Source organism: Herpailurus yagouaroundi, unplaced genomic scaffold (assembly GCF_014898765.1).
Source record: "Herpailurus yagouaroundi ecotype Mexico unplaced genomic scaffold, PumYag 141, whole genome shotgun sequence".
NCBI lineage: Eukaryota > Metazoa > Chordata > Mammalia > Carnivora > Felidae > Herpailurus > Herpailurus yagouaroundi.
In genome coordinates this window covers 34,525,835-34,550,414 of record NW_024412396.1, presented here as the reverse complement: position 1 = coordinate 34,550,414, position 24,580 = coordinate 34,525,835, and the positions used below count along the sequence as shown (strand labels likewise).

Sequence of the window (24,580 nt, the reverse complement as noted above, 5' to 3'; positions counted from 1 at the left end):
ACGTTGCCTAAAACTCGAAATTCCCATCGAAGGCCCGCACAGATCCCGACCTAGTTGGAAATACCACTCCTGTTGCTTAGGGACTGTTTACAGTGTAGCTCCTGGAGACCGTTAGGGACGCGGGATTAAGTAAGTAAATTTTACAAAAACTTTCGACTGATTCGGGTTATTGTTGACCTGGAAGTCAGGAAAAGAGAGCACTGACAAAGCATACAACTACAAAACTTAATCACCAAAGGATTTTAGAATTCACTGGGGATAGCGGCTTTCCCTCTAGAGTGCCTGCGTTATAACGAATCCGCGTCGAAAAGTCTAAGGGCTATTTTACATCGCCTCTCCCACGTGTTCTCTTCCATCCAGCGGCTGCGGCGCCCGCCCTGATCCAGACCCTCCGCCCCTAGACTGGACTGGCAACGCAGCCCCCCAGCCTCGCACTGGTGTCGGATGCGAGAGCCTGTGCTTAAGTATGGTCTCTTTTCTCTGCCCTTAGAATCCCGGGTTCCCAGGCGGGGGGCGGGAGACTACCCTCCGGAAAGGTGGAAGGGGTCTCTGGAGGAGGCCTCCGCGTGTACTTGGGACTGTGGGGAGGAGGGGGACGGGTTGCGGAGACTGCGTCCCCAGAGCAGGTTTGGGACCTTCCCGGGGACCTTCTCGTGCTACCGGGGTGAGGGTCGGAATTTGAGGCCCTGAGCCTCCTCCAGCCCGGGTTTGGGGAGTCAGTGTCTTGTTTTGGAACAGTGAGTTAGATTGTAAAGCATCCACGCAGTGACCTTGAGCTGACAGGCAAGAGAGCCTCTTTTTAACTGAAAAATCTTCTCTACAGACAGAATACCATGGACAAACACCCCTTATCTGATTTGCTAATTTTTGAGAACGCACTATTTAGACGTTTCCTTTTACGCATTACTAAAGGTTTTTAAAGCGATTAATCAAAGCAAGAAGTGTAATCTGTAAAAGCTAAATAGCAAAGTTTCTTTATTTTTACATCTCCGCTGTCTACTTTCATAGAAAAATCCCTAGGATTAAAGGGGACCTTAAGGGCTCAGCTTTGGAGAACCTTTTAATTATTCTTAATAAGTTTCTGTAATTATTTATATCAGTTACATTTCTCTCTTCATAAATGGGCTCTAAGGTACCTGTTTGTCCACAATTTGTTTTAATGTAGGTGAATTAAAAGATTGACAGTGTCAGAGACTTTGAAGATGACTTAATTCCCTTATTTTCTAGGTGAAGCTTAAATATTAAAAAGTGACCTTTCCCCTGCAGTCTACAAGGTGTGACCATAGGCATAGAAACTTATTAAAATGACTTGGATAAATGATTTGATTTGGATCTTACAAACCCTTTTGTATCAGACCTGAAACCCAAGTAGTCTTGCCCCCATCTACTCTAACTCATGGGCTTATGTTTCAGGCCTGGAAGCCATGCTTTAAACCCAAAAGCAATAATCTTTCAAAAGTAATTTTTGCTCTGCTTAATAATAAGTTGAGTTAGGGTTGCCAGTTAATCGGACATAACTTCCTAAACCTGCTCAGATGTGGCAGAGTCCTATTTTATACTCATCAGACAAGTTAGTTCACTTCAGTTTAGACATCTGACCTATCAAAGACACCGATAGCCCTGAAACAAAAAACATGGCTCACAAGATTGTTTTCTTTCATTTCTTTTGTTTTGTTAACATCTTTACTTGCTTCTGGTTTCCCACTCTCCTAGCTCCTTACATACCTATGTAAGTAGATACACCTTTTTGCTGGTTTGTTTGTAAGTAAGTTTCAGACATGATGACCTTTAACCCTAATTTCTTCACCATATATCTCCTTAAGAACAGTCTATTACAGGGGTGCCTGGGTGGCTCAGTGGGTTAAGCCTCTGACTTCCAACTTCCCCTCACGTCCTGATCTCGCAGTTTGTGGGTTCAAGTACCCCCTTGGGCTCTCTGGGCTCTGCTGTCAGCACACGGCCGGCTGGCTTTGGATCCCCTGTCTCCCTCTCTCTCTGCCCCTCCCCCAGTTACAGTCTGTCTGTGTGTCTCTCTCTGTCTCAAAAATAAGAAAAAAAGAACAATCTGTTACATAGCCACAATAAGATTATCACACCTAATAAGGTAACATATTCAGATTTCTCCAATTATCCCAAAAATGTCTTTATTTTTAACTCAAATATTTTTTTTGATTCAAGGTCCGAAGTTCACACATTGCTTAGTTGTCATGACTCTTTAGTCACTTAATCTACAGCGGCCTTCTATTACTTTTCTTTATGGCTTTAACTTTTTGAAAAGACTAGTCTAGGTGTCTTACAAATTGTCCCACATTGTGGATTTTCCTAATTACTCCCTCATGATCAGAATCAGATCAAACATTTTTGGCAAGAATACCACACAGTTGATATGTGTCTTTACTGGTTATGGTGGTGACTGCCAGATCTTTGCCATATAAAGGAACCATTTTTCTTTGATGAAAAGTAATTTGTGGAGATACTTTGAGACCATGGATATATCCTATTCTCCAACTGTCACCCAGTAGTTTTATCATCCATTCTTGATCCTCACTTGAATTACAAGCTTACCAATTACCAGTACCAGTCATGCAGAGACCAGGGTCAGGTATTGTGACAATGGCCGAGGACAAGGACATCAGTAGAATAACTTACTGCAAACTAAGTTTGAACAGAAGTAGAAATTTGGCTCCAGAACTGATACAAATCTGCATAGGGTTCCAAAAAAGAAATTGCATCTCCCCTGTTAAATCCTGGTTAGTTGGGGGGCTTTTTTGTTTGTTTTTTTAATATTCAAAAATTTCTGGGAATTGTTTGTCTTGTGTTTACCTAAACATACTACCTGGGAAGATAAGGATCTTAAGTATTTTTAATATATCTCATAATACATCTGCCAAGGAATTATAACCTCAGAATAGATTGAGGAAACTAATTTCACTTATTGAAAATAATTTAGCCTTCAGAAGCTTACAATTCATCAAACAGAGCTTGAAGGGGCCTCAGCAGTCATACTGTAATCCCCTCATTTTTCAGGTAAGAAATCAGGCTTCATTGGAGACATTCAAGCAAAGGTTGGACAACTAATTTTCCAGAACAAAAAGGAAACTCATGCATCAGAAAAGGTTTGAATTGATGACTGATAAAATCTCTTTATTCTTAAGTTCCCTGGTTTCATTATATATTTTGACACAAAAATAACAGTATTGTGATCATTCCCAAGACCTAAGCCAGAGATTCTAGAACTCATCCCTTCCTTCTCTCTCTAGGTTTCAGAGATATAACTGTAAGGTAACCTCTGATTGAATATTTGCCTCTACAATAACTAACATTTGCTGTAATAGCTGAAAATTGGGACTAAATCAAAGGGCAACCCCATTATTTCTACCTGTTTTCATCATCAGGTGGTGTGTGTGGCTGTTGGACTTTGTTAATCAGCATGATTTAGGATTAAATAACTGGAAAACAGAATGCTCCAAGACATAGAAGACACCAGACTAGCAAGTAAATGTGAAAATCATTCACTCCGTCATTTCCAATATTTTCTAGGAGCAAATGCCTGTAATTAAGTATATCCGTGACGACAGACAGAGAAGAGCTTTGGAGATTTAGGCAGACTTGAGAAAACCAACTGTTAGCTCTTGAGTTCAGTTGTAGATCTGGGAATTGAGTAGTGGAACTATTTTTCTTTTCCAAATTCTCAAGAAATAGATTACTCATAATATGATAAACTTTATTTAAAGAGGAAATATATACTGTTAATTACTGTATATTAAAAAACAATACCAGGAAAATAATTTTTAAATAAAATTCATAACAAGAACATTTGGAGCATTCCTCATCTATGCATTGGTAAAGACTTCCCAATAACAACCATCATTTGTCACCATGAGTTGTATATATACTAAGGGGCAAGTGGGGTAGAATCAGCACAGTGTTACCAGTCTCTGAAACTTAACATTTAAATATTTCAGACCTGCCACTCTTAACTCTAGTTAAAAAGTGATTATATATGAATTTTAACCTGAAGAAATAAAAGGATAGGAGTAGGAAAAAGAACTGGATTTTGACATCACAATCTGCAAACATGCAAATTTCTAAGGTTTTTATAAGTAAGGAAATCATCTGTTTTTGTTTTCTGTGTGTAGAAACATCAATGTCTTGTACAGTGAGTTTACTGTACAATTCAACAATTCAAAAGGCTCAGTCTTATTGATGTCCTTTTGTCATTTCAGCTAGAGGCCTGTTGGTAAACCAGGCTCCATAATGCATATTTTATTGCTCTTGTATTTTTTAAAGTTCTCGTAAAACAGTGGTTTCATTTAACACCTATTTTGACAAAAGTTATTTTACCAGTTCTTGGATCGTTTCAAGCTGTTTTCTGAGTGAGAAGCCAAAAGAAATTTAGTTCTGGACGTTTGCTAACACTACACTGCACACTGCATCTTGCTCTTTGGCAAGGATTAGACATCTGAGCAACCTTTTTTTTTTTTTATGTTAAACTTTTTATTTTGAGATTATTGTAGATTCACATGCAATTATAGGGGAAAATGCAGAGTTCCCTTGTGCCCTTTACCCACTTTTCCACAATAGTAACATGTTACAAAATATCACATACAATATCACACCCCAGATATTGTTGATACAGTCAAGATACAGAACATTTCCATTACAGAAGTCTCTTCATCTTTTTATAGCAATACTTAATTCCCTCCTACCCCTGTCCCCGCCTTAACCCCTGGCAACCACTAATATATTCTCTATTTCTGTAAGTTTGTCATTTCATGAATGTTATATATGTATATATAACATTGATCCTCACTTGAATTACAAGATTACCAATTACCAGTACCAGTCATGCAGAGACCAGGGATTGGCTTTTTTCACTCAGCATCATTCTTTGGAGATTCCTCCAATTTGTGTGCATCAATAACTCATTCCTTTTTTGAAATCTTGCCAATTGGAACGACATGGATGGACCTAGAGTGAATTTTGCTAACTGAAGTAAGTCAGAGAAAGACAAATACCATACGATTTCACTTATGTGAATTTAAGAAACCAGATAAACATAGGGGAAGGGGGAAAGAAATAGGGAAATCTTAATAGACTCCTAACTATAGAGAACAAACTGAAGGTTGCTGGAGGGGTGTTGGGTGGGAGGATGGGCCAAGTGGGGGTTGGGCATTAAGGAGTACAGCTGTTGTGATGAGCACAGGGTGTTACATGTAAGTGATGAATCACTAAATTCTACTGAAAACAGTATTATAGCCTATATTTACTAGAATTTAAGTCTGAAGAAAAAACTCATTCCTTTTTATTGCTGAGTTATTCCATGGCATTGGTGTACCAATTTAACCGTTCACTTACTGAAGAACATCTGGATGGTTTCCAGTTTTTGACTGTTACAAATAAAGTTTCCATAGCTATTCATGTAAAGGTTTTTGTGTGAATGTAAGTTTTCATTTCTCTGTGATAAATGCCAAAGAATACAATTGCTGGGTCATTTGGAGTTGCATGTTTAATTTTCTAAAATACTGCCAAACTGTTCACTGCAGTGACATTACAATTTTACATTACCACTAAGTGAGTGATCCAGTTTTTCCACGTACTCACCAGTATTTGGTGGTGTCACTATAAATTTTAATAATTTATGTTTTATTAAGTTCCTGATCCATCTTGAGTTAATTTTTATATAACTCACACATAAGTGAGAGACTTCGAGGCTAAATTTTTTCCTATGGATATATAATTGCTCTAGCACCATTTGTTGAAAAGGCTATCCTTCACTTAATTGCTTTTGCACCTTTACTAAAAATTAGTTGGGCATATTTATGTAACCCTAATTCTGGGTTCTCTGTTCTGTTTCACTGAACTATGTCTACCTCTCCACTCATAGCACACTATACTGATTACTGTAACTCTATAATAAGTCTTAGAATCAAGTAGACCTCCTCCAATTTTATTCGTTTTTTTAATTTATTTTACTATTTTAATCCCCTTGGTAATATAAATTTTAAAATAAATTTGTCTATATTTACAGGAAATTTCACTGGGACCTGATAGGAATTACATTAAGCCTGTATATTAATTCTGGGTAAATGGACATCCTTACTATGTTGAATCTTCCAATCCATGAATACAATATGTCCCTCCATTTATTTAGGTCTTTGATTCTTTTTCATCAGCATTTTATATTTTCCAGCATACAAGTGCTATACATGCTTTGTTAGATTTACCCCTAAATTTTTTAAGGTTTTTTTTTTTTTAATGTTTATTTTTTTTAGAGAGAGAAGAGCACATGAGCATGAGCGGGGGAGGGGCAGATGGAGAGGAAGCAGAGGATCCAAAGCAGGTGCTGCACTGACAGCAGTGAGCTGGTTGCAGGGCTTGCAACTCATAAACAGTGAGATCATGACTTGAGCCATAGTCGGACGCTTAACAGACTGAGGCACCCAGGCACCTCACTGCTAAATTTTTCTAGAGTGGCTGTTAACGGTATTATACTTTTAATTGTCGGCATATTCATTGCAAGTATATAGAGATAGTTTTAAGAGTTTCTTTGTAGATCCCTTGGGATTTTCTATGTGCACAATTATCTGCAAAGAGAAACAATTTATTTTCTTCCTTTACCATCTGTATGTTTTATTTCCTTTTCTTGCTTTACTGCAGTGGGTAGAACTTCCAGCAGTATATTAAGAGTACTAAGAGCAGATCTCATGCCTTGCTCACAATCTTAGGGGAGAATATTTAGCCTCTCACTGTTACTTAGAGTTTTTTGTAGATACTCATTATGAAGTTGAAGAAGTTCTCTTCTTATTTTTCAAAGTTTTTTTTAATCATGAATGGGTGTTGAATTTGTCAAATGGTATTTCTGCATCAATTGATATGATCTAATGATTTTTCTCTAAATCCTGAAGCAGCCTTGTATGTCTAGAGTAAACCCACTTATTCAAGGTGAATAATTCTTTCATATATTGCTGAATTACATTTGTTATTATTTTGTCACATACTTTTATGTCTATTTGATGAGGATATTTTACTGTAATTTTACGTACGGTCTTTGGTTCTGATATCAGGATAATACAAGTTCATAAATAAGTTGTTAGATTTTTTTTTTTTTAATTTTTTTTTATTTACATACAAATTAGTTAGCATATAGTGCAACAATGATTTCAGGAGTAGATTCCCCCTTAGTGCCCTTTACCCATTTAGCCATCCCCCCTCCAACTCCTCCAGTAACCCTCAGTTTGTTCTCCCTATTTATGAGTCTCTTCTGTTTTGTTCCCCTCCCTGTTTTTATATTATTTTTGTTTCCCTTCCCTTATGTTCATCCATTTTTATCTCTTAAAGTCCTCATATGAGTGAAGTCATATGATTTTTGTCTTTCTTTGACTAATTTCACTTAGCATAATACCCTCAGTTCCATCCACGTAGTTGCAAATGGCATGATTTCATTCTTTCTGATTGCCGAGTAATACTCCATTGTATATATATACCACATCTTCTTCATCCGTTCATCCATCGATGGACATTTGGGCTCTTTCCATACTTCGGCTGTTGTTGATAGTGCTGCTATAAGCATGGGGGTGCATGTGTCCCTTCAAAACAGCACACCTGTATCCCGTGGATAAATGCCTAGTAGTGCAATTGCTGGGTCGTAGGGTAGTTCTATTTTTAGTTTTTGAGGGACCTCCATGCCGTTTTCCAGAGTGGCTGCACCAGCTTGCATTCCCAAGGTTGTTAGATTTCTGTATATGGAGTTGTTTGTAGTGCTATTACTACCTTTATATGTCTGCATGGCCTATGGTAATATATCCAGTTTCATTCCTTAGAATGATAATGTGATTTTTTATTAGCCTTGCTAGAGGTTTGTTATAATTGTTCAGAGAACCAGCTCGTTGTTTCTTTGATTATTATCTGTTGCACTTGTTTTCATTAATTTCTGCTCTTCATTATTTTGCTTTTCTTTTTCTAGGTGCTTGAAGTGAAAGTTTAGATTATTGATATGAGACCTTTACTATTCTCTAGTGAATGCCTTTAGGTGCCAGTTTTCCTCGTGGCTGATTTAGCTGTGTCCCACAAATTTTGATATGTTTTGTTTTCAGTTTCATTCAGCTCAGTAATTTTTTAAAAATTTCTCTGAGACTTCTCTTTTGACCCATGTATTATTTAGAAGCAGTTTATTTTCCAGGTGCACCTGGTGGCTCAGTCAGTTGAACGTCCGACTCTTGATTTCAGCTCAGGTCGTGATCTCACAATTCGTGAGATAGAGCCCCGCATTCGGCTCTGTGCTGACAGCATGGAGCCTGCTTGGGATTCTCTCCCCGCCCCGCCCTGCTCAAAAATAAATAAACTTTAAAAAAAAGTATTTTTTTCAAATGTTTGGAGATTTTCTTTTTGTTACTAATTTCTAGTTTGATTCTTTTGTGGTCAGAGAACACATTCTGTGTGATTTCAATTCTTTTAAAATTTGTTGAGGCTGCTTTTGTGGTCCAGAAAGTTTTCTGTGGTTTCAGAAATGTGGTCCTGGTCTGTGTTTCATGGCTCTTGATAAAAATATGTATCCTGTGGTGTTGGGTAAAATGTTCTATAAATGTTGACTGATTCCTGTTGGTTGATGATATTGTTTTTCTATATCCTTGTAAATTTTCTGTCCAGTTCTATTAATTGTTGAGAGAGGGATATTGAAGTCCCCAACTAGATCTGTTTCCTTTCAGTTCTATTAGTTTTCACTCTGTACATTGTGCAACTCTCTTGTTTGGTGCAAACTGCTGTGTTTTCTTGGTAGATTAATCCTGAACGTCCCTTTCTGTCTTGTAATTTCCTTTGCTCTGACACCTACTTTGTCTGATATTAACATATGCACTATTTTCTTTTGATCGTTTGCTTGACAGATCTTTTTTCATCCTTTTTATTTTCAATCATTATATTTGAAGTAAGTTTCTGATAGATAACATATAGTCATGTTTTTTAATCCATTCTACCAATCTCTTTTAATTGATTATTGCTTATATTTAATGTAATTGTTTATTAGGGCTTAAAGTTGCTATTTAAATTTTTGTTTTCTGTTTTTCTTGCCTTTCTGTGGATAACTTGAGTATATTTTGGAATTTCATTTTGATTTATCTATAGTATTCTTGAGTGTGTCTCCCTATGTATCTTTTTTAGTGATTGCTCTAGGTACTACATGATATATACATAGCTTATCACAGTCTAATGTGTCAACACCAGTTTCAGTAAAGTGTAGAAACTTTACCTCCTTTTACCTTCACCATTTATAATATACATTTAGAGCCACATTAGACAGTCTTATAACTTTTGCATCAAATGTGAAAAACACAATTTAGGAAACTCAAGAAGAGAAGGAAAGTGTATTGTACTTACTCACATTTGTTATTACTGTTTTTTTCCTTCTTGATGTTCCAAGTCTCCTATTATCATTTCCTTTCTGTTTAGAACTTTAATCCTTCTTTTAGGATAGGTCAGCTGGCAACAAATTTTAGTTTCTTTCATTTGAGAATGTCTTGATTTCCCCTTCAGTCCTGAGGTATATTTTTGCTAGATACAGATTTCTAGATTGACTGATGTCATCCTAATTATTTTCCCCTGCAGGTGAAATGTCACTTTTTCACTTGCTGCTTTCAAAAATTTTTATCTTTAGTTTTTAGAAGTTTGGCTGTGACATCCTGAGGTAGATTTCTTTGCGATTATGCTCTTTGCATTCATTCGCTTCTTGAATCTATCTGTTCAGTTTATTTTGGTTATTTTATTTTTCACCTCTTGAAATTTTCATTGGGTTCTTCTCATGTCTTGTTTGTTTCAAGCATATTTATAATTGCTCATTGATGTGTTTTTTATAATAGTTTTAAAATCTTTGTCAGATAATTCTAAATCTGTCATCTCAGAGTTGGATATATATTAACTGTCTTTTTTCATTCAGTTTGAGATTTTCTTAGTTCTTGGTACGATGAGTGAATTTTTATTGTAACCTGGACATTTTACATATTGTATTATGAGGCTCCAGATCTTGTTTAAACTTTCTCTTCTAGCTGGCTCCTTTTGACACTACTCCATTAGCGGAAGTGGGGGCAGGTACTGCTAGGTGTAGAGTAGAAGTCCAGGCTTCTCACTCTGTCACTTAAGGTGTGTGGGGGCTGGTGTGCTCCTCATGACTGCCAGGGCAACTGTAGGAGTTAGGGCTCTCTAGTAGGCCTCCATTGGTATCACTCTGGCTTAGAGGGACTAGCATGTCTCATTACTGCTCCCACTGTCTCCACTGACACCAGAGGAGAGAATGTGGACTAATTACCATATGACAGTAATCGCTAGCCTTGAATTTCAAAGAGGCCTCCTTTGTTACCACCTGGAGAGGAGGGAGAAGGGTACCTCATTACTGCCAATTGAGGTAGATGTCCCCACTCCTCATATGGTTTCCACTGACACCTGTTGGGGATGAAGGGCCCTCATTAATGCCCAGGAAGGAAAGAAGTCCTTGCTTCCTAATTTCCCTTCTCTGAAGTGTAGGGGTTGGAATGCCTTATTACAGCCTAGGGAGGGTGGAAGTCTAGGCTCCCAGCTTTGGCTTAAGTTGACTGGAGGGGGGGGGGGGGGGGCGGGTTGGGGATGCAGGCCACAATTTTTTTTGTTTGCCTGGAGTATAGCTATTATCATTTAAGTTTTCTGTCTTGGGGCGCCTGGGTGGCGCAGTCGGTTAAGCGTCTGACTTCAGCCAGGTCACGATCTCGCGGTCCGGGAGTTCGAGCCCCGTGTCGGGCTCTGGGCTGATGGCTCAGAGCCTGGAGCCTGTTTCCGATTCTGTGTCTCCCTCTCTCTGCCCCACCCCCGTTCATGCTCTGTCTCTCTCTGTCCCAAAAATAAATAAACGTTGAAAAAAAAAATTAAAAAAAAAAAAAGTTTTCTGTCTTGGGGCGCCTTAAGAATCCAACTTCAGCTTGGTTCATGATGATCTCACAGTTTGTGGGTTCAAGCCCTGCATCAGGCTCTGTGCTGACAGCTCAGAGCCTGGAGCCTGCTTCAGATTCTGTGTGTCCCTTGCTGTCTGCCTCTCCCCCACCATGCTTTCTGTCTCTCAAAAATAAATAAACGTTCAAAAAAAAATTTTTTTTTAAGTTTTCTGTCTTATAGGCTGCCCCTTTCCTGGCCCTTTGGCTAGAGAGGACCAGCTTTGGGGGCATGGAGGGCTTTGTGCCCATTGGCATCTGCTGACTGCTGGCTTCTTCAGCTCTAACTCTTTGCAAAAAAGAGAATTCACCACTATTTTGTTTCTCAGTTCCCAAGGGTCCTGGCCAATACACTTTCTTCTCTCCACCTTTTAGTCTCAGGTTTGTCTTATATTTAATATCCAGGGCTTTTAGTTGTATTTAGTGAGAGGAATTGGGAAAAGCACATCTCTCACTCCATCTTCCCAGAAGCACTAGTCCTAAACTGCATTGTATGACATATTTATAGAATCCTCTGTCTCTTTGGTTAGTGGTTTTTTATAACAGCACAGTAACACCTAAAAAATTGTGACCTGCAGTAACTGTTGGTATTTTTGAGGTAGTTTATGTGGTAAAAACATACACAGTTGACCCTGAAAAACAACACAGGTATGAACTACACAGGTCCACTTTTATGCAGATTTTTTACAGTACTGTACTATAAATGTCTTTTCCTTATGATTTTATTAACATTTTCTTTACTTTATTGTAAGAATACAGTACACACAATACATATGACATACAAAACATGTCTTAAGTGGCTATGCTATCAGTAAGGCTTCCAATCAACAGTAGCCAATCAGTAGTTAAGTTTTGGGAGAGTCAGAAGTTACATGCGGATTTTTGACTGTGTGTCGGGTTGGTGCCCCTAACACACACATTGCTGAAGGGTCAACTGTATGTTGTTTACAAAGTGAAATAAAATAGGAATAAAGAGCATTCTTGTTAACGTTTTCGGTGTTTATGGAACGCTAGTTGCCTCATGTTGGACTAACCTAAAACCTCTACTACGTTATTTGTAAGGGATATAGAGGAGGTTTAATAGCAAAGATGGTCTATATCATGTTACTGCTAAGCCAAAGATTCTCTTAAGTATAGACAATTATACTTTTTATGAATCATTACTTCAAAGAAAACTATAGGCTAGAACATCTGGAGTAGACAGGTGCCTGGTTGGCTCAGTCAGTTAAGCATCCAACTTCGGCTCAGGTCATGATCTCATGGTTTGTGGGTTTGAGCCCCGCACTGGGCTGTGTGCTGACAGCTCAGAGCCTGGAGCCTGCTTTGGATTCTCTGTCTCCTTCTCTCTCTGCCCTCCCCACTCGTGCTCTGTCAGTCTCTGTCTCTCAAAAATAAATGTTAAAAAAATTATTTAAAAAAAAGAAGAGCAGGGCCACTTGGCTGGCTCAGTTGGTTACGTTTCCGACCTCAGCTCAGGTCATGATCCCCTGTTGCTTGAGTTCGATCCCCACGTTGGCCTCTGTGCTGATAGATCAGAGCCTGGAGCCTGTTTCAGATTCTGTGTCTCCCTTGTTCTCTGCTCCTCCCCCACTCACACTCTTTCTCAAAAATAAACAATATAAATATCTTAAAAACCAGATAGAAAAGAATGAGTACTTTCCCTTGCATGTGAAAAAAAATGTCAGTAATAGGAACTTAAGGATAAGGAAAAAAGAGGAGTAAAGAATAAATGCAAAAGAGGAGCAGGTGTATATGTGGTTGGAAATGCTGCAATGGAATTACTACTGATTGTATTAATTAATCAAAATGAAAATTTTTTTCATGATAGTAATGTACACTTTGTCCTGTGCTGAAATTTCCTAGTTTTATCTCCATATAAGCTTCATGAAAATTTCCTGCTTTTCACAGCCACTTTAGATATTGACAAGTCTATAAGAATGATATACACTTTCGGTTTATCATGTTTGCATTCAGTATCAGAAAACTCAAAGCTAAATATAATGCCTAGAAGTTCTGTTAGTTTACAGTATACATGGTTAGTATTTGCTTATTCTTCCCTTTTCATGCTGTTTAATTTCTACTTTTAAAAAGCTTTATTTTATATAAATCTTTCATATGAGATGTTCATCTATTGTAGAACTAGCCAGAATAGAACAAGTAAGTAATGGGATACGTTGTTATATCTGGATTAACTGAGCCTGGGCTCTCCATTTAACAATGTGAAAATCCTAGTAATTCAGAAAGGCTTTCTTGACTTACCTTCACTTCTTTGTTGCCCCCAAGTTAGATCACAAATGTCATAGGTTCAAAAGTTTCTAATAAGTCTCTGTGATTACACTTTTTGAATTACAGAATGTACAACTCCTGTACTTCCATTAAAGTCTTTTAGAAAACTGAGTATCTTTCATTACAGTTGTTGATTTATAAATGGATGGTGCTTAAGAACAATTAATAGAAGCTGTGTATTTATGTAGAGATAACAGAAGGATCGTTGTTATGTTAGATCAGAGTTACATTAGGAACCAGTGGAATAGTTATGTACTTGAAGAAGACATCAGAGATCTCTTGGTTTCCCTTAAAACTACTAGGAATGAGGCTGTGGCAAGTGACTTTGCAAGGTAGCAAAGCAAGCTGTCTTAAAACGAGATTTAGATAAACGGGGCCCACGGCCAGCATTAAAAAAATCTAATTCTAAACTATAGCGTTCCTTGTTGCCATTAATGACCTGGGAGGATGGATATAATTACATACCCCATTAGAAATTTATAAAATAAAGAAAATAATTTCAGGTAAACTTCGTTTCATTTCTTTTAATAACCTGTATTTGTTTTAATACCTAACTCTTCAGTGAGCCAAAAAATATTTGTTCACAGACTAACTTTTCCTTAATTTTTAAATTAGGTGACTAATAAACATATCAAAAGAATATGGCTGCACAAATACCAGAATCTGATCAGATAAAACAGGTAAGGTATTACAATTAATGAAAAAGAATTTTGCAAAAAATTTAAGGCACTTCTGGGTGCAACCATGTCAGTCAGTGATCTCACAAAATAACTTCAAATTTCATTTCCAAAAATGGATTTTAAATCATATGAAACATTTTTTTTTTCAGATAACTTGACAGATAATGCAAAAAAAAAATATTTAACTAGAAAATTTGACTATGTTTTATAGATCATACTCTACAGGTCATACTATACCCACCTGAGTGAAGGAAAGAATTTTTTAGTTCAAGTATAACAGGGTATTTTGCCCAAATACAAAACATCAGTAATTAAAGTTTCAAAACATCTTTGTTTTAAAAAACCAAATATTAAAGAATGCTCTGATTTGTTCGTAGTTTAAAGAATTTCTTGGAACCTACAATAAACTTACAGAAACCTGCTTTTTGGACTGCGTTAAAGACTTCACAACAAGAGAAGTAAAACCTGAAGAGGTATGAAAAGCACTGCCCACTAAAAACTCTGAAAGCTTGTCATAAACAATAGAAATGAGATCCCCCCCCTCACCATTTCGCTTGTTCCTAGTTATTACAGGAATGTGGTTTTATGTTCCATTGCTCAGAGGAACTGAAGCAGTCGAGACCCATGGCCTTGAGTTAAATGATCCCAAATTTAATATGACAGTCCTACCGTACCATGGCAGATTTTGGTTTTTGTAGCTAAGATGCCTGGGGCTTGCTAAATTATTGTTCCATGGCAAAGATTCTTACTAATTAGCTTTCAGTCAAGATGGCCTGGCTAGAGAAACTTGACCCTGAGAATTCAGGTTAATTTTGGAAAAAGCAGAGCTTAAATTTGGTGGCTCATATTGCATAGGTGGACTCTGAAAACGTAATCCTCTCAGAAGTCGTAACTTTTAACACCCTCATCAAAACATTTATATATTGGCTGAAAGTGATATTCATTCATGCCAAGAACATATAACTAGCAATCAGTAAGTCCTTGTTAAATAAATGACAAAGTTTGAAAAATGCTAAGTATAATATTCTTGTTAAAAAGAAGTGTTGAAATTTAAGAATATTGGGAATGGAGCTTCTCATTAAAAAGGAACAAACTACTGGGCCTATGTTTTAACAATCAGAATGAGATATGCAAAAGGCAGGGACATTACCATTGTTTTTAGTGCTTACAAACTAGTAGGCATTCAGTATATATTAATTTTTGTAAATGGATGAAACTATTAACAATTGAAAGCTATGATCACTCACTACTCAATACCACTTAGTTCTCATATATTCAAAGAAAAGAAAAGCACCCACTGGTTGTTTATGTAAAAATACATGCATTGTTTAAAAACATTAATATTTCTGTGTTGCCTCCTGGATCTTCTCTTTTTATTTCTAGACCACCTGTTCAGAACATTGCTTACAGAAATATTTAAAAATGACACAAAGAATATCCATGAGATTTCAGGAATATCATATTCAGCAGAATGAAGCCCTGGCAGCCAAAGCAGGACTCCTTGGCCAACCACGATAGAGGAGTCCTGATGGCTGGACTTTAGATGAAACATTGCCAGCAGCTGTTGTGATGGAAATGAGGATTCATCTGATGGAATCCCCTGAAAGCAGTAGCCACCATGTTAAGCTGTCATGACTGACTGGCAAGTGGGAAACAACTAGAGAAACAAAATTGCTATTTACCACGAATAATCAAAATAGAAGGTCTTATTGTTCAATCAAAATAATAAGATGCAACATTTGTTGAGGCCTTAAGATTCAGCAGCTTGGTAACTTCATTAGATAAATAAACCTTTGTTTCTTCAATTGTGACTGTTAATTTTAAAAGCAAAATAATGTGTTCAATCATGTATGAGATAGAAAAAATTTTTTATTACTAAAAGTAAAATAAATGGAAATATCACTGAGCAGTTGTTTATACTATATATAGTACCATAGTATGCTGACTGGACTGTGGATACGTTGAAATGTTTTTCAATCACGATCATCCTCCAAGTATTCCTGTTCATTCATGTCTGTCTCAAATTGCTGGTAAATACATAAAATAGTTACTTGCTAATAATTTCAATGCACAATCCTTTTCTTGCGTCCCTTCTTGCATCAGGATGGGTATTACACATTCTTATCCTAGCCATATTTTCATATATCTTCAGGACACATCCCATCTGAGATTACCTTGGGAATGTTTAAGAGTTGACTATTATGCTCTAGTGAAGACTGTGTTTTGTGTTTTGTCCGAACGCTGAGAGTCTAACAATATACAGTGTATTCTCAGCTATGTCATGTGATCAATGCAATAAAAAGTGAACCGAAGTTATAGTAGTGTCTTAGAGCTAAAGGAATCCTAAAACAAATCCAAACATCTGCAGGAAAATTCTAGTTGATGCATAAGTATACCAAGCAGTTTGGAAAATGTACATAGACTAATACCTACTAATAAATGGACTTATGAATGGATTTCATTTGATACCAATCTAAACTTGCACTTAAGAGAGTACTAATTATAATTAGCCTATATGTTTACATTATCAAAGTGGTTTCTGTTTTGTCATATTATTTGAAGCCAGAAGTATTCTGCTTTGATAAACTAAGGTTTTCTGTATTACATCTAATTTTGAAGCTATTACATCATATAACTAACAATACCATTTATTTTACAGGCTTCTGTTGACATTGCAGTCACTAATTGTTGTGTCTTTGAAAGTACAAAAACAAAATATTAATGCTCTCTTTAATGTTGAAACATCTAGGAGACTCAGCAAAATAAACAATTCATTATAGTTAAAGAAACATGAAAGAATATGCTTGTTTCCCTCATCAGGCAAGAAAGCAACCAAAAATTCAGAGATTTTACTCATTTAAAACCCTGGGCCATCCACACACAAACTGCTATTTTTATGTAATCAAGCCTAACATGGTTAATTTAGCAAAGACAATTAAGTACGTGCTCACCTGGCAAGGGGAATTTTGTGCAACAGCATCTCAAATACCTTAGGAGGGAGTGTGTGTTTGAAAACCTTCAGAAGTTCCTCTGGTTGTCCACACACTAAAAGGGCATTGCTGAGATGTTCAACCCCCAATCGATGGTCTCCTAAAACAGATTGATAAGGTTTAAAGCAAAATTTTAACGTTCTTCAAAATATACCTTCCACAAATTACCAAGAAAACACCAAGTATTAAAATGCAAAAAGCATATCAAACTACAGACTATATAAACAAGCCTGCTTGGGATTCTCTTTCCCTTTCTTTCTCTCCCCTTCTCCCACTCTTTCTGATTCTCCCTGGTTCATGCTCTCTCAAAATAAACAAAAAGAGTAAAGACTATAAATGGGACAAATGCTGAGCTGTCAATTAGATTCACTGTGATCAGAGGGGCCTGGGTGGCTCAGTCGCTTTAGCATTGACTTTGACTCAGGTCATGATCTCACAGTTTGTGGGTTTGAGCCCTGCGTCAGGCTCTATGCTGACAGTTCAGAGACGAGTCTGCTTCGGATTTTGTGTCTCCTCTCTCCCTCCCCTGCTCACGCTCTCTCTCTCTCAAAAAAAATAAACATTTAAAAATTTTTGATTCACTGTGATCAAGCTGCAAGATGAATAGTCTTATGATCCAAATTACTATTAAAAAGTGCACTCTTGGGAGTGTCTGGGTGGCTCAGTTAAGCGGCTGACTTTGGCTGAAGTCATGATCTTCTGGTTCGCGAGTTGGAGCCCTGTGTCAGGCCCTGTGCTGACAGTGCACAGCCACGTTGGATTCCCTGTCCCCCTCTCTGCCTCTGCCCCGTTCACACTCACTCTCAAAAATAATATTTAAAAAAAAGTGCATTCTTACTTTGCATGTTCTGCAATGTGGGTTTGCGAGAAAGGGGTGTTGAGTATTTTTTAAATGTTGTGGTCTGCTGTTACTGATAGAAGATAGGTTATCTTTAACTCTACATGTGTGACTGATGAAATATAAATGAAACACCTGATGTTCTGGCTAAATAAGAATTCAAAAACAAATCCTATTATCAATGAGTTTAAAACAGGGTTTAGGGTAACATGAATTACATATATAGGGGAAGAAAAGAGATTTATGAACTTTGACTTCTAAGTAGTTTTAAAATGAGTTTTAGGGTGATTGGCTGTAAAGTAAGAATGAAAAGTTGTGTAATGTGGAAGTTAATCATAGAATTTTTTTTTAATGTTTGAGAGAGAGTGGGGGAGGGGGAGGGAGAGAGAGAATCCTAAGCAGGCTCTGAGTAGCGCCAAGCCTGATGCGGGGCTCAAACTCATGAATCGTGGGATCATGACCTGAGCTAAAATCAAGAGTCGGATGCTTAACCAACTAAGCCACCCAGGTGCCCCAATCATAGAATTTGTTTGAGTGAAAACATGGAAACACTTAGTCTCACTACTTCATTCTAAGAAACTGAGGCAAAGATCAGTGAAATGATTTAAAGTTTCAGAACTATTTAATGCCATAATTAGTAATAGAACCTAATTTTCTGAACCTTGAACACAGTGTGCTTGCCTCTCAGGTGTTTCATGATTTTCCATTTGTTGGTTGAAATACTTGGTCATCTGAAGATAAAAGTGCATGACAGAAAACAATGTTCCCAGATTTGTATGAAGTTTAAACTGAAAAAGCATCAGAAGAACATGACCTAACTCAGACTCACAAAGCAAACCTTGCCTATATTACATAGGTTTTAAGAGTTAAAGGTCTTGTGTCTAGACACCTAATTTTACGTTTTCAACCTAAGAAACTTCCATTGCTGGGTTTTAAGTAACTTTGTAGGCATTTAAAGAAGGTATTTCTTAGATGGAATACTGCACTAGTATTTCACTGAAAGGTTTATTTTTAAATTAATAAAATCACAGCTTTATAGACATGACACATTAAGTCAAAATACTTTGATCGTATTGAACCTTTTAAGGAAAAAGATATAATAGTGCCTCCTCTCAAATTGATAGAGCTAATGTGACACAAAATCAATTTGGTCAACTAAGTCAACCAACCAATAAATTCAATCAAATCAGCTAATCAGAAATTTCAATCAAAATTATTGGCTCTGTGGTCCTAGGTGGACACAACCATGATGAGGACTATACTACCTGACAGCGAAGGAACGAAAATTGGGGGTGGTGGCAGAAGAAAGTGGAGAAAATGGAAAAGATTACAGAAAACTAGGTGAAAAATCATATTAGAATGCTGGTCCTCAGTGTATTATAATAACCTAGGGACATTTTAAAAATATTGATGCCTGAGTCCCACCCCAGAAATTTTTATTTAATTGGTTTGGGGTTTGGTGGGATTTTAAGTAAGCAACCAAAATGAGAACTCCATTAGAAGTAAAATAGGGACATACATAACCCTTAAATAACTAACCAATTTAGGGATTTAACAGAAATACGTTATCCTTAAGAGGTAAAACTTTTAAAACATAAGTTTGCAATTTTTGTTTTAATCATCTCAATATTTGTAACATATTCACCTCTATGACATGAAGACTCTTAAACATAAAGTGAATAAAGATGTGTCATAAAGTAACTGTTTTTAATTTATAATTCCTACTTTTCTCTCCATATTTACACTATCCCAATTCAAAAAATGTTAAAACACAAAGATTCTATTTTAATTTCCCCCTATGTCCAAGCAGTATCCACATCTAGGAATTAATCCATATTTTGTGAGGCCCCTAGTTTATATATTTGGGGGGGGGGGCTTTTCTTTTAAAAGATTTTATTTTTTTAAGTAATCTCTACCCCCAATGTGGGGTCCAAACTCATGACCCCGAGATCAAGAGTCACATGCACTACTGAATGAGCAAGCTAGGTACCCCTGGGGGGCCCTTTTAAGACAAAGAATATAAAATTTTATTTTATTTTTTTAACGTTTATTTATTTTTGAGACAGAGAGAGACAGAGCATGAATGGTCAGAGAGGGTCAGAGAGAGAGGGAGACACGGAATCTGAAACAGGCTCCAGGCTCTGAGCCGTCAGCACAGAGCCCGACGCGGGGCTTAAACTCACCACAAGATCATGACTTGAGCCGAAGTCGGACACTTAACCGACTGAGCCACCCAGGCGCCCCAAGACAAAGAATGTAAAAAAGAAAAAAAGGAAATAAAAAGATTATAAAATTATGAATACAAAATTGGTAGGACTCCTCCCAGAATATTCAAAAAGCCCTGTGCAAATGAAGGTCCTTAAAACTTATGCTTTACTTCTTTGTATAAAACCATTCCTGTTTAGGGGCAGCTGGGTGGCTCAGTCAGTTAAGTGTCTGACTTTGGCTCAGATAATGATGATCTCACAGTTCATGGGTTCAAGCCCCACATCAGGCTCCGTGTTCACAGTGTGGAGCCTGCTTGGGATTCTCTCTCTGTCCCTCACCTGCTCACACTTTCTCTCTCTCAAAAATCAATGAATAAAAAAAAATTACTCCTGTTTCTATCATTTAAGTCAGTTCTAACTATTAATTTTGTCATTAATATTTAAGATATTTTTAGCCCACTTATAAAACTTCCTAAAAGAAAAGACTAATATTGAATATTAAAATTTCAAATTATAATGATTAATATGCAATAACTCTGAATATTTTTTTCATTTCTCAAAACCTTTATCATGGTTTTAAGCCACTGAATTAAAGTAAAAATCATGAGTATTGCTACCTGTTGTCCAGGATCCTAACTTTGTTTTCATAAATTCTGGAGGATGCTACCTCTTAACTGCAGGTAAAAAACAAAATTTTTTCAAAAAAGACAATCAAAAGAGCCAAAATAGGTACAGGCACTATGATGAGAGGAAATTTGCAAAACTTGAAAGATACATAAATGGGTATAATGCTCATTTATCCAGCAACATCATTCATCCCTTACATAAGAAGCCTAAAAGCAAATTACTTTCCTTCCCAGGGTTTAGCACCAGAACAAAGACATGATTACTATACACAATATTTATAAAATACTTACATCATCTACCATCATTTTACCTGACAATATTGTGAAGTCTTCTTAAATCTATGTGGAAATAGGTTGGGATAAATTATAATTCAAAATACAGTTCATGGCCATTATAGCCCCTACATACATCACTATATTAAACATACAAAAATGGTCATTTATAATGATTTATCCTCAGTTGGGTATCTGACTTCAGCTCAGGTCACGATCTCATGGTCCGTGGGTCTGAGCCCCACATCAGGCTCTGTGCCGACAGCTCAGAGCCTGGGGCCCGCTTTGGATTCTGTGTCTCCCTCTCTCCCTGCCCCTCCCCACTCAAGCTCTGTCTCTCTCCATCTCTCAAAAATGAATAAACATTAAAAAAAATTTTTTTAGGGGCGCCTGGGTGGCGCAGTCGGTTAAGCGTCCGACTTCAGCCAGGTCACGATCTCGCGGTCCGTGAGTTCAAGCCCCGCGTCGGGCTCTGGGCTGATGGCTCAGAGCCTGGAGCCTGTTTCCGATTCTGTGTCTCCCTCTCTCTCTGCCCCTCCCCCGTTCATGCTCTGTCTCTCTCTGTCCCAAAAATAAATAAAAACGTTGAAAAAAAATTTTTTTAAAAAAAAATTTTTTTTTAATAATTATTGGGGTGCCTGAATGGCTTAGTTGGTTAAGCATCCAACTCTTGATTTTGGCTCAGGTCATGATCTTGGGATTTGTGAGCTCAAGCCCCAAGTCCGGCTCTGTGCTGACAGCACAGAGTTGGCTTGGGATTCTCTGTCTCCCTCTCTTTCTGTCCCTCCCTCACTCTTTCAAATAAATGAACTTAAAAAAATGGTAATTATTTTATTAAGAATACTCTTCAAAATGCAGGAAAATTTTTATAAAACAGCTCAAACTTTTTAAAATTTTAATTCATACAACATTTAGTAATTTGGAAAGTTCATTTACTTAGAATTTTACCTGATGATAAATGATGTGTTAACTGTATTTGGCTTCGCTTCTCCATCTGCCCATTTCCTAGACTGCACCATCAACCTGAATGCTCAGTATAATATGGTAGGGATGAACAGTGGAATCAAGGAAAAATGCTGGGGCAGTTTCTCTTTAACTAAAAAGCAAGTTAGTTAACACAGCTAGCTAGTTAAGTTTTTTGACATACAAATACCAATCAAATATTTTTTGAACCTATATTATCAAAAGTAACCGCTTACAAAAAAATGTCTACATTCTCACCTCTGGATAACCAAAGTTCTCCCATTTGTGCCTCTTGCAGAAAAAGTTCTTGCAATTTTTCATTCTTTGCTGGATCCCATAACTAAAAGATTCACGAAATATTTAGCCATGAGTAATGAATGTAAGGCATAGGGTTACTGATCAAAATTATTTAATTTTTATTTAAAAAAAAAAACCTGTATCTTGCACCCAGTCTCTAAATCCAAAGTATGATAAACATAGTTGTTCTTTTTAATATTTAAAACAACTCAAAATGGAGTTAACAATTTTAGGTGATTAAAAAAATACATGGCATATCGAAATTAAGTTGAGATGCTTGTAATAACTTTCATCTATATTTGACCTAGCTTCTACGTACACATAGCGGAAGTCCTAGTGTAATTAACTACAGCAAACATAGCTTCGCATGTTGCCAATTTGTTTTCTTGCCTAGGGTATTAACAGTGCTTGTAGATTTGGCAATGGGCACGACGAGCGGTTGGCGGGGCAGTGGGTGGTGGTGTTCAGAGGCACGCTATGGCTTGCGTCAGGCTGGTTAATGAAGGTAACCAGCATCGCAGGATGGCGTCATCACTGGTACCAAGCCCAGGGCTGGTCTTTATTTTATTTTATTTTTTTAAATTTTTTTTAATGTTTTTATTTATTTTTGAGACAGAGACAGCATGAGTGGGGAAGGGGCAGAGAGAGAGGGAGACACAGAATCTGAAGCAGGCTCCAGGCTCTGAGCAGTCAGCACAGAGCCCGACGCGGGGCTCGAACTCACAGACTGTAAGATCGTGACCTGAGCTGAAGTCGGACACTCAACCGACTGAGCCACCCAGGCGCCCCCCAGGGCTGGTCTTTAAAGGTAGGTACAGTGGACAATCCTTGACCCAAAGTATCAACTCTACTGCCAATCACTTCAGCTCCAGTCTGGTCTATCTGGAGACTTTTTATGTTTTATGTTTGCTGTCCCCAAGAATTCTCTTTTTAGAGCGGGATGAGCTTTGTCATAACCCCAAATCGTTCTTCTTTCCTTCCTTTTGTAAGCAATTAAAAACTACGCCCGCGTGTAAGCCGGGCGCGGGCAGGCAGGCGGAAGGGCGCTCCGAAATGCCCGCTCATGGACCAGACTGAGACCCTGACGCCGAGCCAGAATCTGCACGGCGGGGAGGTTACGCACTATAACGCCACCTCGGCGTCGCTAAACACTTCACCTGGGCGCCCCGTCCCTCTGCCTTCTGGTGCTGGGCTCTTCTTTCTGCAAACACGACCGGGCACGTGCCACTCGGGAGCCATCCCGACGCCCGCGTGCGCCCCGCGAAGCCCTCACCCCGTGGGCTGGCTCGCCGCCCGCCCGGCCGCGCGCACCGCCGCAGCCGTCGCACTCACTGTCCCGCAGGCGGCGCCTGAACGCGGGGTCTCCACGCCGCTTCCGGTCGAAGTACACACAGTAGCCGAGGAAGGCGACGGCGCCACAGGCAGCCAGAGCCGCCAGGAGGCAGAGGACGGTGCCGACGCAGGGCATCCGGCCGCCGGCGTCCAGGAGCCGAGCGTTGGGCGCGGGCCGGCGAGGGCGGGGAGCCGGCCGCCAGGGGGCGTCGGCGCGGCACCCATCCCGGCCTCGGGGCTTCCTGGGCGTGCGGCCGCAGGCTTGCGGAGCGGCGCGTCGACGCCTCGCGCCGCGGCTGGCCGAGCGAGGAGGAGACCGGGGGCTCGAGAGGACGAGCGTGCGAGGTCTCACGGCCGCCGAGTAGCCGAGCTCTGTTGGAAACAGGTCTGTCGCACTCCAAATTCGGAACCCCTTACCCAAACGCGCTCCCGTCCCTGTGCTGACGACACCCACTCAGGCACATCACAGTGTGTCAGGAATCTGGGTAGCTGGAACTGGATCCTCCGTCAGGCCCCTGTTGCCTCACATGAGAATTGAAGTTGATTCACTTCGGTCAACTCCTAGCGCGCAGCGCTGCCCGCTGAGCACCTGAACACTGCTAGCCCGTGCCCCCAACCTGGTCTGCCTTGTCCCCGAAAAAGAACTCGGCCATCCCACGTCCCCGACCACCTTAGCTCAATAGTGGGAGGAAAGAAGACTTTGGAAGCAATAATATTAGCCCGGGGGTTGGGGGGTGGGGGAGGGAGTGAATTTTCTGGGCTGGGCACGACAAAGGTCCCAAAGCAAAATCGGCTCTGAGAGACCCATGATACTTAACTAGCCTAGATGTGTTTCCTTCTAATATTTGTTTTATTCAAACACAGCAGAAAAAAAATGGAGGTAAGACTAACCCCAAATACAGAGCTTTGATTTTTCTACTAAGCCAAAAGGAAGGCATAAGGACCTAAAGAACCAAAGGACCTAAAGAAGTAAATTACGTATCCTTCTTGTTAGGTTACTGAACTGCTGTTTACAGCTTACATTATTAGCGTATGTTCATCACTGCATGACTGCCCTCGGTCGCCAGAAGCAGCCCAGGCCCTCACAATTTAAGAGTTAGCAGGTGTAAGTCACATATAATTATTTTGTTGGGTAT

At 38.7% G+C, this 24,580-nt stretch overlaps 2 protein-coding genes across 4 annotated transcripts; one reads left to right on the top strand and one right to left on the bottom strand.

Annotated features, from left to right (window-relative positions):
* Positions 1–273: 273 nt before the first annotated feature.
* Positions 274–16,230, top strand: TIMM9 (translocase of inner mitochondrial membrane 9). Of its 3 annotated transcripts, XM_040477277.1 has the most exons (6): positions 274–464; positions 3,028–3,116; positions 6,032–6,085; positions 13,854–13,918; positions 14,296–14,391; positions 15,302–16,230. In XM_040477277.1, exons 4-6 carry the CDS (start codon positions 13,880–13,882, stop codon positions 15,434–15,436), a joined length of 270 nt encoding a protein of 89 aa, XP_040333211.1. In that variant the 5' UTR covers positions 274–464; positions 3,028–3,116; positions 6,032–6,085; positions 13,854–13,879; the 3' UTR covers positions 15,437–16,230. The 3 variants fall into 3 exon arrangements, with proteins under 3 accessions (XP_040333211.1, XP_040333212.1, XP_040333210.1); XM_040477276.1 differs by lacking the exon at positions 6,032–6,085 and having other exon boundaries at positions 284–464; XM_040477278.1 differs by lacking the exons at positions 3,028–3,116; positions 6,032–6,085 and having other exon boundaries at positions 275–464.
* TOMM20L (translocase of outer mitochondrial membrane 20 like) lies at positions 15,770–23,608 on the bottom strand. Its single transcript, XM_040477279.1, is given in 5 exon segments — positions 15,770–15,968; positions 16,862–17,008; positions 22,074–22,155; positions 23,270–23,313; positions 23,445–23,608. Coding segments are annotated over 5 exon segments (486 nt in total). The 5' UTR covers positions 23,581–23,608; the 3' UTR covers positions 15,770–15,891.
* Positions 23,609–24,580: the final 972 nt, after the last annotated feature.

Coding starts and splice junctions, on each gene's coding strand:
- TIMM9 (XM_040477277.1), top strand. CDS start 13,880: ATGGCTGCACAAATACCAGAATCTGATCAGATAAAACAG. Junction 13,919..14,295: donor AATCTGATCAGATAAAACAG/GTAAGGTATTAC, acceptor ATTTGTTCGTAG/TTTAAAGAATTTCTTGGAAC. Junction 14,392..15,301: donor GAGAAGTAAAACCTGAAGAG/GTATGAAAAGCA, acceptor TTTTATTTCTAG/ACCACCTGTTCAGAACATTG.